This window comes from Python bivittatus, unplaced genomic scaffold, assembly GCF_059951505.1.
Source record: "Python bivittatus isolate LINGU-HERP-01145 unplaced genomic scaffold, Pbiv_v1 ctg000850_np1212, whole genome shotgun sequence".
Taxonomy (NCBI): Eukaryota; Metazoa; Chordata; class Lepidosauria; order Squamata; family Pythonidae; genus Python; species Python bivittatus.
The window spans coordinates 37,928,284-37,946,817 of NW_028277112.1; the positions used below are offsets into that span (position 1 = coordinate 37,928,284).

Consider the following 18,534-nt stretch of genomic DNA (forward strand, 5'->3'; position numbering starts at 1 on the left):
GCTAATACCATCTGAAATGCAGCTTGCTATACCTCAGTTCTTCAGGGCTTCGTGCTACAGTTTGATTTCTTAGTGCTTTTCAAACCAGTAAACTCAGACTTAGCTTTCACTAAATCATTCCCCACCTCCTAGCTGGGGTTCAGATTTCTGAGCAGAGGATCCCTCTTAAGTACACATTTTGATGATGGATTCTTTATATATGGTTCATTATGAAATGCTTTAGGATAGGGGTGAACAGTTTGTGACTCTTTGACTAATGCTGTAAAATCAGAACACCTATTTTCCTGCCACTTTGAAGCAGAAAATATACTGAAACTATAATGAAAGCCACCAATAGGCTTAACACTTTTTTTTCAAAAGGTCTGATTTGGCTCCAGTTATTTTGCATTGTTGTTACCCATTGTAGCTCCTCTCCCCTGCAACTCAGTAAATGTTACGTGCCCCCTGAGGGAGGTTCTCCTCTGTTTTTGACTGAAGCCTGTGGCCCTCACTGTGCTTCTAATAGTTGGTCAATGAAGAAATATCCAGTCTTTAAACAGTGTATCATCTAGGGATTATTGTACTTAGATAGGTATAGGTTTTATTATCTGGTCTGGCTGTAATTTAACCAGCAATGCCTCCTTTAAATCTGCTGGTAATTTTGCATTCTTCAAGGATGCCAAACCATTTCAGTTGTATTGTTTTTAAACAGAAAGTCTGTAACAGTATAAATGGAAGAATCAAATACAGTAAATGGGTCTTAAAAGAATAAAGATGTGTGCACACATATACATATACTTTGCCCCTTGGTCTGTTTCTTGTGGCCTCTTCTAGATAGGCCTTTTAATGTGTGTTGACAGTAGTTCATTACAATAATTTCATAATGCATCTAAACATCTCTATCATCTATTAGTCATTAGACCATCTGTTTTTTCTCTTGACCAGGATTATCCATTTAATTAGTAATACCATGAACAGAAGCACAATTCTTCATATACAAGAGTGTTCTTTAGTTCTTTGCTTTCATAAATTTTAGATAGAAGTTGCTTTGATGCTATTCCCTGTTCATTTCTTCAGACACACTAGCTTTTGTGAGCATATGCTCGGTTGTTCTACATATTTGCACACACACCTTATAAAAGAATAAACCAAAATTCCTGGATTTCAAAATACTCCAAATTCACATTTTAAATATAGTCTGTGCCTCCTCTATACATGTTTCTACATTTTCATCTTTACTAAATAAGACTGTAGGTTTGGGATTAATAATAACGGACAGCTTATCTGCAAATACCACCCTTTCTTTTAAATACTTTATTATACAATGGAATTCCCTAAATTAGGATATTTAATCTTTGCCATTTAGCAAAGTAGAACCTCATGTTTTACACCCTAAACTAAAATCAAACATAGACTATTGTTTGCTGTCCTTGGAGTTATGGTTAGACAGTGTAATACTTCTGTGCTGAACCACATTTTAACACATACAGTAGGTGTGGCATCCTTGTATGCTGCCATTATGTTAAAAAATATGATAACATTAATTCTGAGGAGGTGAGAGAATTGCAGAGATCACCAGTTTTCAAAAGGTAGTCTGATATAATGGTATTTTTATTTTTTGAGACAGTTCCTATATACATTAGTCTGTCTTAGCTGACTTTGGGTATCCTCATTAGCACCTTCACTGCAGATAACAGTTTGTTTCATTGTTAACAGGAATACTGAAATTCCACTAGGCAGTCTCAGCAAAATCCGCTTAAATGTATTCTAAGACGTACACAGTCCCCAAGAACCCAAAATGTCTGGAACACTGTAGCAGTTCACGTGTGGAGGCTTTTCCCAGACTACAACAACTACTTTATTAACTACTTTAATAATTACTTTAAAGCTAGAGGCCTAGTTTAGTCCTTGTATCCCTGGCACTTGTAGCTTTTCTGATAATGAATAGAAACTCCACTGAAGAAGCACTTTGGGATTCATTAACCAATCTTCTTGTAGTAGTTATTTGGGATGGCAAATTGCTGGTTGTATTTCTTTAAGAACTCTCCTTCGTGAACAATTTTCATAAGATATGGCACTGAGAATTAGGAAGTGCACATGTGTAATGCTGTTATTGGAAAGGTTCATAGAAAATCAGCCATTTATCATTATGGTCATTGGGAAAGCTTTTATAGCAAGATTGGTGTTAGGAAGGTTGGTGTTATATTTTAACTCATGTAGCTGGTGAATAGATCTTTGATTTTAAATAAAGCTTAAGTAAGAACAAGAATAGTTCAAAGTAAATTGACTTTTTGTTCAGTTGACTAATCAGTAAGCTGATGATCAAATGGAGGCAGGATTGGGTGCTCAGTCTTTGCTTTTATTGTGGCATGATTGATTGATTGATTGATTGATTGATTGATTGATTTGATTATGTGCCATCAAGTCGTTGTTGACTCTTACTCTGCACATTAATATAGCTGAAAATTTATATTTTGAGGCATCCAGGTTATAACATAATTTTACTCATTTATGGCAATTTTGTAATCAATAAACATATTGATTATAACCCTAACCCTTTATGATGTATGGTAATGCATGGCAGACTACTTGAATTTAATGAAATTTAATAAAAGAAGATTTAAATAAGGTCTTGGACTTTTAAATAATTTTCATAGACTATTTATTGGCATTGTTCACAAAAAATAAGTATATCTACTGTACAATAATTCTGTTTCCATAGATAAATTATCATAATTTTCTTCAGAAAGAAGATCACAAAATGCAAACTCTTATATTTTCTGTTCCTCTGAAAATATTAGGAAGATTTAGGGATATCTTGGCTGAATGCTGAAATGTTTTGTGGATTTCTCTGGAACATTTGTCTTTATACTAGGTGCTGAGATTTAAGTGCATATCTTTATGTTTTGAAGCCTGCCTAAACTTCTGATAATGTCTACCATATGGCAGATACCACCACACTGAGTTGATCACATTCCAATACTTTTCATTTGGAACACTCTTCAAAGCAGATTGCTGATGACACTACCCTGATAGCTGAAAATACAAAGGATCTGCAAGCCCTAGTACTAAAAATCAAAGAGCACAGTGCAAAAATGGGACTAAAATTAAATATAAAGGAGATGAAACTAATGACAACAGGTAGAACAACCAACCTTAGAACTGACAATGAAGATATTGAAGTGGTGGATAGCTTCTGCCTTTTAGGATCAACCATCATCAGTAAAGGAACAAGCAATCAAGAAATGCACCGCAGACTAGCACTTGGTAGAGCAGCCATGAAGCCTTGGAAAAGATATTCAAATGCCATGATGTGTTTATACCTACAAAGATCAGAATCATGCAAGCCATGGTATTCCCTGTGACACTCTATGGAAGCAAAAGTTGGATTTTAAAGAAGCAGGATAGGAAGAGCATTGACTCTTTTGAACTTTGGTGTTGGAGAAGACTCCTGAGAATACTGTGGACAGCCAAGAAAGCAAAGTGATGGATCATCAAAAAATTAACCCAGAGTTCTCCCTCAAGGCACAAATAACCAGGCTCAAATTATCCTACTTTGGACAAATTATGTGAAGATCCAGCTCTCTGGAAAAGGTTCTAATACTGGGAAAGGTGGAAGGAAGAAGAAGAGGATGACCAGCAGCAAAGTGGATGGACTCATTTACAGTGGTGATGAGTACACCATTGGGAGACTTGACAGGACAGGTTAGGGATAGATTGTTGTGGAGAAAATCTATCTATGTTGTCACTAGGAGTCGAAAACAACTCGATGGCACATAATCAAGGCAGATTGATGTTACTGTACACTCAATGAATGTGGAATGTATTTTAAACATTTTTGTTACAAACTAAGTGAAAAAAAAATCTGGAAAATGGATAGGAAGGAATGATATGATGCTGCACATGCAGGGGAGGGTGGGTTTTTTTCCCAAGTAGTTTTGTTAAAGATTATAATTACAATAGTAAAAACTAATACAAACTAAAAATAGAAAGAAGGAATAAAAGGTCCAAAGGGAAAAGATAGGAAAGACATAAAGAAGAGAAAGAAAAAAAAAGACTATAGTAAAGAAAAAGAAAAGAAATATATAAAGAAGTGACTCCCAACCTTCATCACAACAAGTGTAAACAATTTTAGTAACTTTTCACTTCCTCTTAAGTTACAACAAATGATCTCTTCTTCCCATATCCCATCTCTTATCTATATCTTTCCTATGTAACAACCTTTGCAGGTCTCAAAGCGTTTCCACTTTATAAAGCTGGGATCTGGGTATTACTCCCTCTCTGCTACAACTGCAGACAGAATGTTGATTGGCAGAACCACATCTTTGAAAACGCCCTTTTGGAAAAAGTTATACCCTATATTTGTGCCATATTTGTGTTGCAGGTTATCAGATAGGCTAATAATTATCAAAGATATTTCCTTTCTTTGTTCATCTCACTGGATCTGTGTGTTCCATAAATACATTATTCAATTTGATCCCCTGCTTATGAAATATTTTACTCTACATTGTATTGAAGAAGGGTCTGGAAGGATAAGCCTGCATTTGGTTGAACACTTTATCCCTTTCGGGTTTTATATGTGTGTTGTTATTGCTGATTTTATTAACTGCTTCAATCAAGGCAAATCTATGCTTATGGCAGCGAGGTGCACTCTTATTTACAAGACCAGATGTGGCAGCTCCTGAAAGCTTTGGATGCAGCCTGCAGACCTCCTTCAGAAATTGCCACTAAGCTATAATTTTTTATGTAATGAAAAAAGAAACATCAAGTAATAACATAGTATTTAATGCTCAGTTTTAATTAAATTCAGTCAGATGTGCTTTCCTCCCTGGCCCTGATCACTTTCTTGTCCCAGACTCATCTACTTTTTGGAATGAGCCCCCCAGCAAAGCTAAGTGCAGCTCTCAGACTGAAAAAATGTTGCTTGCCCCTGGCTTATGGGAATAACTTCTGACTGGCAGGACTGTGTACCCTTATGTTACTAGAAATAGATCATAGCATTTTTTTTCCAGCAATTAAATGTTCTGGTCCTTATTGTTGAACAAATATTTGGCCCACAGGATTATGTCCATCCTGCTGTGGCTGCAGGTTGATAGTATGAATTATGTGGGTTCAGTTTTAAAAAAAAGTAAAAAAAAAAAGACTAAATATTTTGCTCCTTTTTCACTTTAATTTCTCTTCCATTGGAAATTGAAGTTAAGCTACATAAAAGCATTGTCCAGACAGTTATTTAAACTGTATGCGGCAGTATTGGAAACAAGCTAGAAGTTCCAGCATGTCTTATCTTTTTCACAAATTCTTATTCAGTTTCTTGGGAGGGGAGGGTGTTGACTCATAAGCTATGTTCACAATTTGCATTAAGCCATTATCTCACTTCTCTGAATTTGTAGTAAGCCATTGTTATTCGTCTTCCAAATCAAGAACAAAAAAACTGTTCAAAGTTGGCTTTTAAATTGTCTTGGAGAGAAAATACTTTTTTAATAGTAAATGTATTAAAAATTACTATTACAAAGATAAAAACTAATACAAACTAAAAAAAAATAAAAGAATAAAAATAGAAAATAGAAAGTGCCGAAAAGAAAAAAATAGAAAAATAGAAAAGAAAGAAAAAATAAGAATATAATAAAGAAAAAGAAATATATAAAGAAATGACTTCCCCCTTCATCACGTGTATAAACAATTTTAGTAAATTTTCACCTTCTTAAAATACAATAAATGATCTCTTCTTCCACAACCCATCTCTTATCTATAAACAAATCCTTAAAGCCTCTTTGTTTCAGTCCTGATCAGCAAAAGTCAATTAAAGGTTACCAGAGATAACATATCTGTTTTAACTTTGATCAAATAAACCAACTTTATATTCCTTCCTTTTACTTTTAACAATCTTGCTCTTTAGTCCTTTCAAATAATGTCCTAAAACTTGATTTCTTTTCATTTTTTCTTTGTCCTTTCTCACAAAATCCTTCAAGCTTTAATAAGACTCTTTTGTAAATACAGTATAGGAAAGTTATCCAGGTCCTCTTTTGATTTATTATTTGTATATCCCTTTTAATTATTAAGACATCAGCCAGTTTCATTTGAATATCCAGCGTAGCCTCTTTTTCCATATCATTCTTGTAGCCTGTCATTTTTATATCTACTTTCAGATCAGTCTCAATCTTGTCAGGGAAAACATGTTCCTCTTTCATAACATCTTGTAAACACAGTCTATCTAAAGAGGCAGACACTCTTTAAATTAACTTCTGGGTCCATTGTTCACAAATATCCTTCAGTATGTCCAAAGTTAAAATATTTTGCTTCATTGTGTATTACTAAGTCAAATTTAAGTGCTCTTCTCCTTTAATTGTACTCTTTAGTTCCTTCTGGTTCCCTCTAGTGTCCAACCTTCAAGGTCTCATCCTATCCCGTTTTTTTAAAGAGAATTCCAAACAAAACATTTTCCTATGGGAAGGATTATTTTAATTAATTCTAAAATATTATTTCAAATGCATCTGGACCCTTAGTCCATTTACAACTTTCCAAAACCAAAGTTCTCATCACCCTTTTGCTGTTTATTCCACCAGACACACACACACACGATTTTTTTTAAGTCCTTAAACTTGTGTTTAAAACTTGGTTTGCTAAGGGTTGAAGGAAACTCACCTGGTGTTTTCAGATTTATTAATCCAAAGGTTCCTAATAGCTAAAAAGTAGTTAACAAGCAATTTTCAAAAGTGATTAGAAAAGGAAGTATGCAAACCCAGCATCCTTGAAGGCGCTGACCATGGTTTGGGAAAGATGGCTATTCCTTCATCTGCCAGAGCTCCAAACACGCCAGAGACCTCTGTCTTGCAATCTTCTGTATGGAGCACTTGTTCTCAAGTTCGCTCCTTGTCCGGAGAAGAATTACAAAGAGCTGGTCTACTTGTCAGCCCTAAAAGCAGAGCCATCTTCAATTCTCCATTTCTTCCCCAGATGTCTCGGGTTGGAGAGAAAATACTAAGTCTACTAGGCTGATTTGGAAATCACTTCAACCTATGATTAGTGCTAAACAAGAAACTGAAAGGAGAAACCATGTGCTGAAGTGGAAGATGAAAGAGAATGCAAACCTCCAGCTATTTTCTAGTTGACTGGATGAATTGAACCTTGGGATTTAAACAGAACTCCAGATTCATTCATTCATATGCCTATGCCTATGCCTATTAATTATATGGTTGCCCATCTATCCAAGAAACACTGGGTGGCAAACAAACAAAAACATATGAGCAGATTATTTTTATTTTATTTCTCAAATTGGTCACCACACATCTCATTGAAATGACTTTGGGTGGTTTACAGCAGAGATAAAATTCATTAAAATACAATATATGCAATTATGCCTTTGAAACATTCACTATAGGTATATTAATGTTACTTAACTATTTTTTGATCTTCCAGAATCGAATGGAGGAAAGCAAAGCACTATTTAGGACAATTATCACATATCCTTGGTTCCAGAATTCTTCAGTCATTCTATTCTTGAATAAGAAAGATCTTTTAGAGGAAAAAATAATGTACTCACATCTAGTTGACTATTTCCCAGAGTATGATGGTAAGTTTGTTTCTTTTTTAAGATATTGTGTGCAAACAGTACAATAGCAAAAATACAACATTATAGAGTTGATAGAAGAGAAGAAGCTTGCCTTCTGAGGTTCTTTGATACTACAGCCACCGTTCCAAAACTTCGAATTAAACGGTGCATTCTTAATTACATGTTCAGAGTGTCAGTTGTTTGTTAACCCTTGAACATGGTTGTGTGTTCAGTTTCTACATGGTTTGTGTCTTCAGTTCATCTGAATAAGATTTGAGGTGGAGGAAATACTATCCATATGACTGGAGAAGGTTGTGTGTATTAAACTATCTTGTTATATGTACATAATCAGAGTGATGGAGTTTAACATCTCTGACATTCTTCCTAATCTCATGGGATTAACAAAATAGGAAAATTCAAATTCAGATGCTACGCAAGGAGACTTTCATGTCTTACTAAAAGGATGTGGTTTGTTAAATTGCTAATTACATATTCTATGCCCTGTCCCTCCACTTATTGAGAAAGATAGTGCACCTGTTGAAAAAATTTCCAGTAATTGAAGCAAAGAAAAGGAGTTTTTTTCCTCCTCACTTTTCCTTCCACCCTTGGAAAGCTGACAGATTTCTTTCCCAATGGCTACATTGCTTCGAGTATTCATCTGTCTCCCAATGGTAGTCACTCTAATCTTGTTTTAAAATGAGATCATTTTGAGGCACTTATCTTCTTTCTCAATCATTTCTCCCTCTGTATTCGTTTTATTTGCTTAAAGTATTGGAGTACTTTAGCTCCCATTCTAAAGTACTGAGAAATTCTTGCCTTCTGTTTGTTTTTAACCAGCTTTGGTTAAGTTACAACTCTCCAACTTTACACGGTTGTTGATGATGTTAGGATGTGGCATTTTGCAAAGTCTGGAGGACTACAACTGCTCTTCCATCCTTCAATATTCAGTCCTCATTTCTTGCTCAGAGATCACAATGTAATAATAGCCATTTATTTCCTTTTCTAAAGATAAATTCAATATACTTCTTTTCTGGTGTAACAGGACCTCAACGAGATGCACAGGCAGCAAGAGAATTTATCTTGAAGATGTTTGTTGATCTGAATCCTGAGAGTGAAAAAATTATCTACTCCCATTTCACGTGTGCCACAGATACAGAGAATATCCGCTTCGTCTTTGCTGCTGTCAAGGACACTATCTTACAGTTAAACCTGAAGGAGTACAACTTGGTCTAACTGTGCCTCTTAGATCTCCACCCACCCGCTTTGGGCAATTGAAGATATTCAAGAGGGATTGTATTATCTGTGAAAATGATCTGCATCATACTAATTTATTGCTGGCCTGGACTCTGTTAATATTTGCAGAGTTTGTAGTAAATATTACAATTTTATTTAAATTTTACAGAGGAAAAAAAAGATGCTGAACTACATTCACAGCACATTTCCTCATTTTTTAAGTCAAAATTTTGTGACTTAATGTGTTCTAAATTCTCAGTTGTGCACACACATAAGAATAGGGGTTTGGGTTGATTTTGTTGTTGTGACTGAAGCAAAATCAAGTTGGGGTCTCCCTCCTATTGTCTCTGCCTTTGTCTGTTTTGATTTATTTTTTCAGGTACAATTACCTGTCCCCACAAGTTTCATTTCCAGGTTTCCTCCTTAGATCAGTGAAAAAAAAAAACTGTCACTAGATTTTAAGCCATCCGAAACTACTTTTATGAGGAATCGAATCTATTGATACCCTAATTTTATTTATTTATTGGCAAATGTAAAGTATACCTAGCTTTTGGTATCAACTTTGCACTGAAGGAATGTTGTTCATTGGGAATAGTGATTATAGCAGTGTTAAAGATTTTTATCTATAATTGTACCATAGGAAATCAGCAAACCACAGAACACAGCAACAAATTACTAAGAAAGAGGAACATTTCTTGAAGCAGGATAGCTTTTTGATTTGTAATTGCCATTCATTCTCTTCCAAAACCATTCTTTAAAAAAAAATCCCTCCCCCTTCCTTTTTCTTTTTCTTCCTTGCCAAATATATACCATGGAGCTACAGTAGCCTGGAACTTCTGTTTTGATTTATTTTTAAATTAAGCAGACTATTTAGATTTCTCATCCCAATTTCAGGGTTTTTTTTAATTGTCTGCAAAGTACTATGTTGCCAGATTTGGCTCTTTTTTTCTTATAAACATAGTAAATGTCCCTCCTTGTGGGGGAGTTGGGCAGTGATATAAATTTGATATATAAATAAATAAAAATAAATACAAAATGTAAGATGGTGATTTAAAATGCCAAGTTAACTGATTGGGAATCTCTTCCAGACAACTGCCAAATGTTAAAGCAACTAGATTTTAGCTTTTTTGTTTCTTCTTTCTACTAAAAAGCATTCCATTTCTCAATGCCAAGCATTCCCCTCTCAACATTACAAGTGAAAATTGGTGCTACATACATATGCATATGGCCTAATTCACAGTTTTAATATCTAAAGTGCCATAAGATTGGACAGTGTTCATATTTTCCTTCTTTATTAAGGCATGTTTAATGGGAAAAGACAAAATTAAAATAATTTTTAAATGGGACCCTTTGTAAGACAGAGAGAGAGTATGTACATATAAAGTTGTATCTGTGTGGGACATGGCAAAATGGAAGGCTAAACCTTCCCTACTATGCATAATTATTTGCGAACAAGTCCAATGGATTCAGAAAAATGCATTCCGAGCAAAGAGGCATAGGATTGAACTGTAAGTATATCAGTTTTAATAATGGAATGAAAAGAACCGCACCTGCTTTGGTGAACATCTCTCTCTCTCTCCCCCCCTCTTTCTTGGTACCTTGGACTGAAATCAAATTTATAAAGTTTTGTGTAAAACAACTCTGTAAATAAAAATGGTCAGTCTGGAGAGTTGTACACATGACGTAGAAGACTCAGATATGAAATTGGACTAGTTTTTCTAAAAGGTGATTTTTGCAACTCTAGGGTTAAAATAAATTCTCTGCATTAGACTTTGGGGCAGAGGAGACACTGAATACGATAAATTACTGCTAAACTGTAGGAGCAATCTGCCAAGCATTAGTATTACTGGCACAAGGACCAGATTCCCAGTATAACATTCTTAAGAAAATGGTTCATGGATAATCTACAACATATACTAATAAGATTTTATTGACCCTTAATTCGTTCTGTTAAAATTTATGAAAACTTGGGTTGCTTTTGTTCCCTTATGAAATCTTGTAATTTTAAAATAGTAGGCCTAGTGCAATTATGAATGCTATAATCATTGTGTTATATATATATATATATATATATATATATATATATATATATATATATATATCAGCATCCTTACTGGCTTTGTAATCATTTTGGGCAGATTGAATGTGCTGTATTGATATGTATCTATGTAATTGTAATGTATGTCTTACAGATAATTCACAATTTAAATAATGTTATTTTATTTACTTTTTTAACAGAGAAGAATGTACATTTTGTCAGTTTATTTCTGACTAGGATTTTTTAATTTTTATCTACAAACAATTATTATAGTTCAGAGCGGTACTAGCATTGTGCAGTATAAAATCATTTGCACTGCCCTGAGTAGAAGTGGAGTGGAAACACCCACATACGCAAGCATACATACAGATTAATTTAAGCTGTTTCTTGTCAGGTTGCATTGTTCTTTGGCAGATGAAAAGGTTAGTTTGCATCTCCAGTCTTTTCGTGGTAATAGTCCCAAAAACAATTGTTTGGGGGTTTTTTTTTGGTTTTTTGGTTTTTTTTTTTACCACAATGAAGATTCTCTGTGGCCACTTTATATTAAGGCATTATAAGGTATCTGGAGCCACTGAGCTGGCAGCTCTGTATTATAAAACCTGTGCTTTTATAAGGTGATAGGGGCATGTGTCGAATCTATTCACAAGAGGGGCTAAATGGAACCCCTTTACAATTAAATCTCCAGGTGCAACAGCATGATCATGAAAAATGGGTTGGAACCACTCTTAAATACGGGGCACACATTTCAACATGTATTCCATTTGAACGCTGTTTTTTGTACTTGTATTTCCAACACACGATGGGAATTTGAAACATACAAATGCTTTGTGCTACCAGGGGATTCCTAGGAATTCATTTTAGCAGCAGTTTTCATCTATTACCCCAAAAAACTGATTGCTCTGATCACACTTCCTCAAGTATGTCATATTTCAAAATTTAGTGCAAACTAACATTTGGAAAAAAAAATGTAATTTTCTTTAAATGTAACAATGTTGCAGTTGATACTTTCTATAAGTGTTTTTTGTTGGAATGTCAAAACTAATCCTAAAATAGGCACTATAGGAAAAAAAATGACACACAATTTACAGGATTAGGGATTTTTTTCCGATGCTGATGCAAATGAAGGATATCATACAAAGGAACTATTGTTTATTTAACCATTTTGTATCCATTGAACTTAAGAATGGAACCTGAGGTATTATTTATATGGCATTACCCATTTTACTGGATCCTTGTAATATCTCAACAAGGAAGACTGCTATTGGAGGAGATGAATCTCTGTGCAGCATTTGAAATGGCAAACCCCTCACTCAGTTTACAGAGCTTTCCTCTCAGTGTTCTGAATGGACAAGAGGAACAAGTGATGTCACGCGGATACGGAAGTGGCCAGAAAGTGTGGCCAGTAGCCCTGGTTCATCTTTTTCATCAGAAGTGACCTTGTGAAAGTGACTTTGTATCTGTTGTCCAGGATTTCAAAGCCAATTTACCAGATCTTCACTGAGGACTGCACATGACGGTGGTGTGCCCTTCGAAAGAATTCAGAAAAAATGCTTTGAGCCCCTTGTAAGAGGGAGCCCAGTATCTGCTGTTAATTAAAGAAGCTGTCATTTTTCAGGCTTCTGTATGAGCCTGCAAAAAAATCATATCTGTCTGAAGGAATCCGTGCATTAATGTTAATGAGACTCTTAAAGCAGGTGAAACTTTTCTTCAGCCTCACTCAAGCATGAAAAAGCAGAGAGGTGCTGGGCTTGTGATTGTGTGAGGTCAGAAGAGGTCAGAACCCAGGCCTACCAAACATTTTCATCTTGAAATGAATGGAAGTTGTAACTAATTCCCATACCTGGTGTATGACAGTATCTCTTCTCTTTAAAAGGGAATAAACAGACCTTTCCAGTTTAAGTGGATTTTTTTTCCTTTATTTTTTTTAAAAAATAGGTTGAAGGAAGGAAAGAACAGAAGAGGTTAAATTGCTTTGGGATATGGAAGTGTTCTTTATTATGGATCCTTAGAAAAATTTTGGAAGCATCTGAAGGGGGGAGAATCAAAAAAAATGAGGTGGCAAACTCAACTGTGGCCACCGTCTTGACCTTCTCCTACAGACCCCTGTATTTTTAAATTTCCATAATAAAGAACTTAAAAGTGACATAATCTGTCTTCTTTAGCTGTAGTATAGGTAAATTAGAATTTTTTGTGGGAGTAAGGGATATTCTGAATTGGAAGGAGAACTTTGACATACCAAGGCAATCTAACTTTGAATTGTCATCACAACATTGCTTTGTGCCAGAGATCAAAGTGCATCACAGATTTTTACTTTAAAGTGATACTGCTCATCCCATTTGTGATTTATTATCTGAAGGTTAGGGAGAGGGTGCTTATGGGGTTTTGTTTTGTTTTGGTATACGCCTTAACAGATTTTGAGCCCAGATATTAGTGCCTCCTAAGTGGCCCAAAGTAAACTTAACAAGATGTGTATCTTTGCCAAAACAATGTAACACTGCAAATTGGTTTCTTGGAAAGCTGTGTCTTAATGGTTATTAGGATCCCAGTCTGCTTGAAATTTGTTCTCAATACATTTTATATTTACTGGAAGTTGTGCAACAGTGTCTCCCATTCAACTCAATGGGGCTTGTGTAAGAAAGCTGATGGATCATATCCGAGCATATACATTTTCTTACTAGAGGAGACATCCATGGCTGCTCTTTTTCTAAACTTCTTGAAACCTGCCATCCTCATATGTTAATAGAAGTCCAGACGTACAAAGGATGAATAAATGGACAAGAAGATTTTCCTTTTTTATTCAGAAGTGTTTTCATTGTGAAGATTACATGAACCAGTTTCATTTTAATGGTACCATGGCAGGATTTTTTTTTTTCCCCCCTGACTATCAGGTTTAAAAGGGAACAGACTTTTTAGGTTATATATCAGTCAGGAATGACTGCATGATTTGCCAAAATAGAAATGATAGGGGAAAACATCTGCATATTAAAGAGACAGCTAAGCTTTTACAGCTTTTGGCAGTGAGCCTCAAATGACTTTTGACATACCCATTGACCTCTCCCATTTGTTTTGGAATTTTCACAAAAGACAGATTAAATGATTAAAAGAAAAATTTAAATGTTAAAACATATAACAAAAATAAAATGTACAAAGTAAATGATAAAGATGTGCTCCTCTCCTTGGAACTCTACCGTATTTCAAAACAAAACATATACAGAAGAAGTATGTTTACATGCCTACAACAACAGTACTTTCATTTCACAAGTGGTGAACATAGACAAATAAGGCCCTATACAAGGGTGTCTGCAGGGGGGTCAAAAAAGGCAAGGTTATGCCCACAACCACATGATTGAAGCCCCACTGCTTTTTCATGTGCAATGGCTATGGCTGCTACCTTGACATTGCTTACCTCTTCCCTAAGGCCCTATTTTAGGGAAAATGTAATCATATAGTTAACATGGCTTTGGAGTTCCATCATATTGTTGACCTCAAATTATGGAAAATATTGCAGATGGCTAATTCTTGTTATTTAGACAGGTTCCTGGCTTTTGTAAATAGCTTTTTAGCCCACATTTATATCTCATAGTTGATATTCAATGTATATTTTTGTTTCATTTGTAGCCTGATTCTAATTTGGAAATTCATTTGCACATCATTATAGCCCCTAATTTAGAGTTTTGTGTTTGCTATCTGCTATAAATTTTTCTGCTTTGATCCCTCTGTTGAATTGTCCAGGAATAATTCACAATAGCTCATTTGCACGTTAGTCCTTGGTTGTAAGGCATGACTCCATCAGCAGCACATTTTTGTTCTTTTCTAGCATATGGGAATATATTTTAACTGTGGTTAAATGACGTTATTTAATGGCATTTAAAACATAGATAATCCCAGTATTTCTTAGTATGCCTGCATTCATGCAAGTAGGTCACTCTTCTTGTATTTCCTTCGAAGTAAACCTTTGAATGCAGTTACCACAATTTTATAGACAATACTTTTTTTTAGATTTTTTTTTATCCCGCCTTTATCATTTTTATAAATAATTCAAGGCGGCGAACATACCTAATACTCCTTCCTCCTCCTGTTTTCCCCACAACAACAACCCTGTGGGGTAAGTTGGGCTGAGAGAGAGTGACTGGCCCAAAGTCACCCAGATGGCTTTCATGCTCATGTTTCAATATTCATTGAACAAGTTCTCTGAAAATGAAATAGAGGCTAGTAAGTTTAAATAACAAATTTTAATATAAGATTTAAAAGTGCCAGGTAGCAGAAAGATTCAGCTGTATGTCCTTCCTTCAGCATACCTGTAAAATGCAATTTGTTAGTGATTTCTTTATACCAATGTCTTGGAATTTAGCCTTATAGGACTTATATGTTGAGCAGATGGGAACTCTTGTACTTTTAACTCAGCAGGATTTTATAACTTACACTTGTTCTTAATATTCTTCAAATGCATGTATCATCTATGATTTGAGACTGAACCTTTCTGACAACATCTAATGTGTAATATTCCCCAAATGACCGCACTAGTTAAAATTGCAGCATTTTGGCCATACTTTTGTACTCCAGCATCTTTCTTCCTCTACATTTGCATCTCTTAAAGTACTTTTGGCTCATTGTTATCTTTAAATGCTCTTTTATAATTATATTATAGGAATAAATACTTTTATTCCCATTATTGTTTCAAAGTGCAGTACTGTATCCTAATCAGGCATGCCAATCTGTAAAAAGCTACGTATCCTGAATATATTTGAAACAGGTAACATGTCCCCCCCCCCCAAATACTGGATGTTTTATCTTCATCTTTAATACAGATAGGCTACTGCATTGTTAAGATATATTAATACAGACTGTCATATACACAACTACTCAAAAGAGATGAATGAGAAGTTGGTAGTAGGTGTATCATTATATATTAACCAAAAAAGTAAAGAACTATGCATAGGTCTCTGCTAAAGAACATATTTTATAACTGCATAAAACTTTATAGATTTTTCTTTCTTTCTGGAGACTTAGAACATAGATTTGCACTGCACAGCTACTGGCTTTTGATTTTGAAATTGCAGCTACTAATTTAAGTGAATGATAAGAATTTTGCTAATACAATTTAAAATAATGCTCAGAATGCAGAACAACCTCAAAATCAAATAGTTAGCAATCAGAAGCATATAGTTCATTACAGTTAATAGTAAGCAGCCTAATACGGAGTCTTAGTTTAATCACTAGGAGATTTAGTTAAATTCTTGCTTAGGTGAGATTGTGTTGCGTGTAAATTGTTCATAATATTTAAATAGAATAGGAATTTCAAAATTCATATGAGAAAAGCTAACTTGACTAATTTATTTTACAGATGATCAATCTGTAGTCAACATTTTATCTGAGTTAATATTGCCTACATTTTAAAAACAGCTTTGTACATCATACTACCTGGTCCTTAAAATGAAATCCAACAAAGCAAATTAGGATTATGTTTTGCCAATGGTGACTGCTGAAATTTAGAGTGATTGTTTCAACCAAGGAAAAGGCTACATTTTACTCTTTATGATATATCCCCAGCTATAATTCCTGTTTCTTTGTGCCTATATTGGATGATAATAATAGAAGACTGAACTAAATATTGCAGTAGGAAATGTAATAGTGATTGTAGTAATTACTTTGTATTGCTTGTCCATGAACAGAGTATAAATGGTTAAGCATATGAACACACTACAAATAATTAAAATCAACCAGTTCCCTTAAACAATCTGTCATATGTTTCACCCTGACATTATTAATAATTGGCTGTATTGATCTCCCCAAGTGTCCTCATTTGTTAATTACCCACCACTAGCATGGTACTTTGATTTTTGACCGAACTGTGATTTTTGTCTCCTGCCTGCTCCAATAGAGATTGATATGGAATGGTATTGCATCAGGCCTGCTGGACTGCTTTCTGTAAGCATGAGTTATATGATGATCTGAGTTATTTTACTATTTTATCCCCCGGGCACACAAGGGATGAAAAAGAGAGAGAAAAGGGTCAGGCAGCTGAAATCAAGAACATACAGATTCATTAGAGAAAAGAGTAATCTAATCCAAGTCAACACCTGAAATGCAACAAAGGCATTTTAGTGAAAACATGGTCAAAGGTGAGAGTCGAGAAATCCAAGACTGAGGATTCTTGGAGCAGAACTCAAAGTGGGCAATTGCAAGTATTTGCAAAGGTATTTGCTTCTTTTGTGGTGGTTGTTTCCTCACTGACCCCAGGACCCAGCCAGCATTCATTAGTAGACTGGTGGCAGTTCTCAGGGACCCTGGCTTCAGAAACAGCATTCCTGTATCATTTAGCTAGCCACTTTTCCCCTCATGTTCCAAGACACCTTAGGCATCATAACCTAGGTGTTGGTTCAAGACCATGATCCACAATGTCCCTAAATGTGGAAAGGGCAAGTCAGATCAAGTTCCTGTCCAAAGCTAGGGTTGAATCCTTGGGTAAGGGAGGTTCTAGGGCTCAGATATTGTGGTTTCTACCATCCCTTCTTCCTCTTCTGACTTTAAGGTGGCCACAACATACGTTCTTTCCCAGATAATTTACCTTGAAAATAGGAAAGTGTAATTTTCTGAGAATGTGGCAAAAGAGGCAGAAAGTTTCAGTCTAGACTGCCCATTTTGTGGGGAGCAAATCTTAAATTTAGGGACATATTCATTTTGGACAAATGTGACATCTCCAGTTCACTGGAGATTGTTAATTCAGTTTAGATCATGGTTAATGATAGAGCCATATTTGAGGTCCTTTGAATGTTTTTGTCAAGGAATTTTATAGAGGCATCTTTTTCCCTCCTTCCTGAAATGCAAACATTTAGTAGTGAAGGAGATCAGTTGCAGAGAAATTTATAAAAGAAGATGTAATGCTCATGTCAGACTACAAAAGGCCACTCATCTGCTACAAATGAGTTTCTGTCAGGATCTACAGATATTGGAGAAAGCTTCAGATAAGACTCTAGGGAGAAGTTACTTCCTCTTGCACAACCTAAGGATATACATAAAATGCTGAAATTACCGTACAAGGTTTTTTAAACAAAGACTTCAACACAGCACAATAAAACAAAGATCAGACTGAAGACTATAGTCATAAACATTGTTACTTTTGTTTCAGAGGTAGCAGTTTCTCCAAAGAGCTATTCCCTCTGTCTCAATTATTCCTGGACTTTTCCTCAGAATTCTAATAAATTGAGAGGCTGCTAACCTCAGTCTTTTTCTCAGCTTCAGTCTACAGTTTCTGCCTTTATTTAAAAGAATTCCACATATTTTTATCTCCAGCAAAGAGCTTGGGTTCAAATATACTTGCCTCTATGACCTAAAGCCATGCCTTGGCCAGAGTAAATGTTGATTGTCTGGGGTGAGGTTGACAGTCGAGAGCATTGTAAATTCAGGCTGAGATTCACCACAATCTCATTAGCAACATTGTTCTACAGTACAGTAGATTCTTCTCTTGTCCCTAATAATTCCTGTATTCTTTGTTTGTTTGTTTACGTTTCTGCTGTGCCACCAACACCTGAGCAGAAGCAGAAGATCTGAATTATTTGATTCTTGGCAGCTTTTGTAAATATGCTCGGCAGCATTTTCTTCTTATTAGCTGGGTGGATAAAAAGATCCAGAATCTACTCCATTCTGTCTCCATAATGGCTGTGTTGTTTCCATTGTAGAGAGGCCATTAGACAACTAGCAATTCCATATTGTCATCTTGCTCAGTATCGAATTT

General features: G+C 35.2%; 1 protein-coding gene across 1 annotated transcript in view; it reads left to right on the top strand.

Moving 5' to 3' along the window:
• The window catches only part of LOC103054358 (guanine nucleotide-binding protein G(q) subunit alpha), a 125,022-nt gene extending 114,219 nt beyond the window's left edge, over positions 1 to 10,803 (top strand). Inside the window, exons 6-7 of the mRNA XM_088129944.1 lie at positions 7,396 to 7,549; positions 8,571 to 10,803. Coding sequence (XP_087986070.1) covers positions 7,396 to 7,549; positions 8,571 to 8,761 — 345 coding nt within the window. The 3' untranslated portion in view covers positions 8,762 to 10,803. The remainder of the gene's footprint in view (positions 1 to 7,395; positions 7,550 to 8,570) is intronic.
• Positions 10,804 to 18,534: the final 7,731 nt, after the last annotated feature.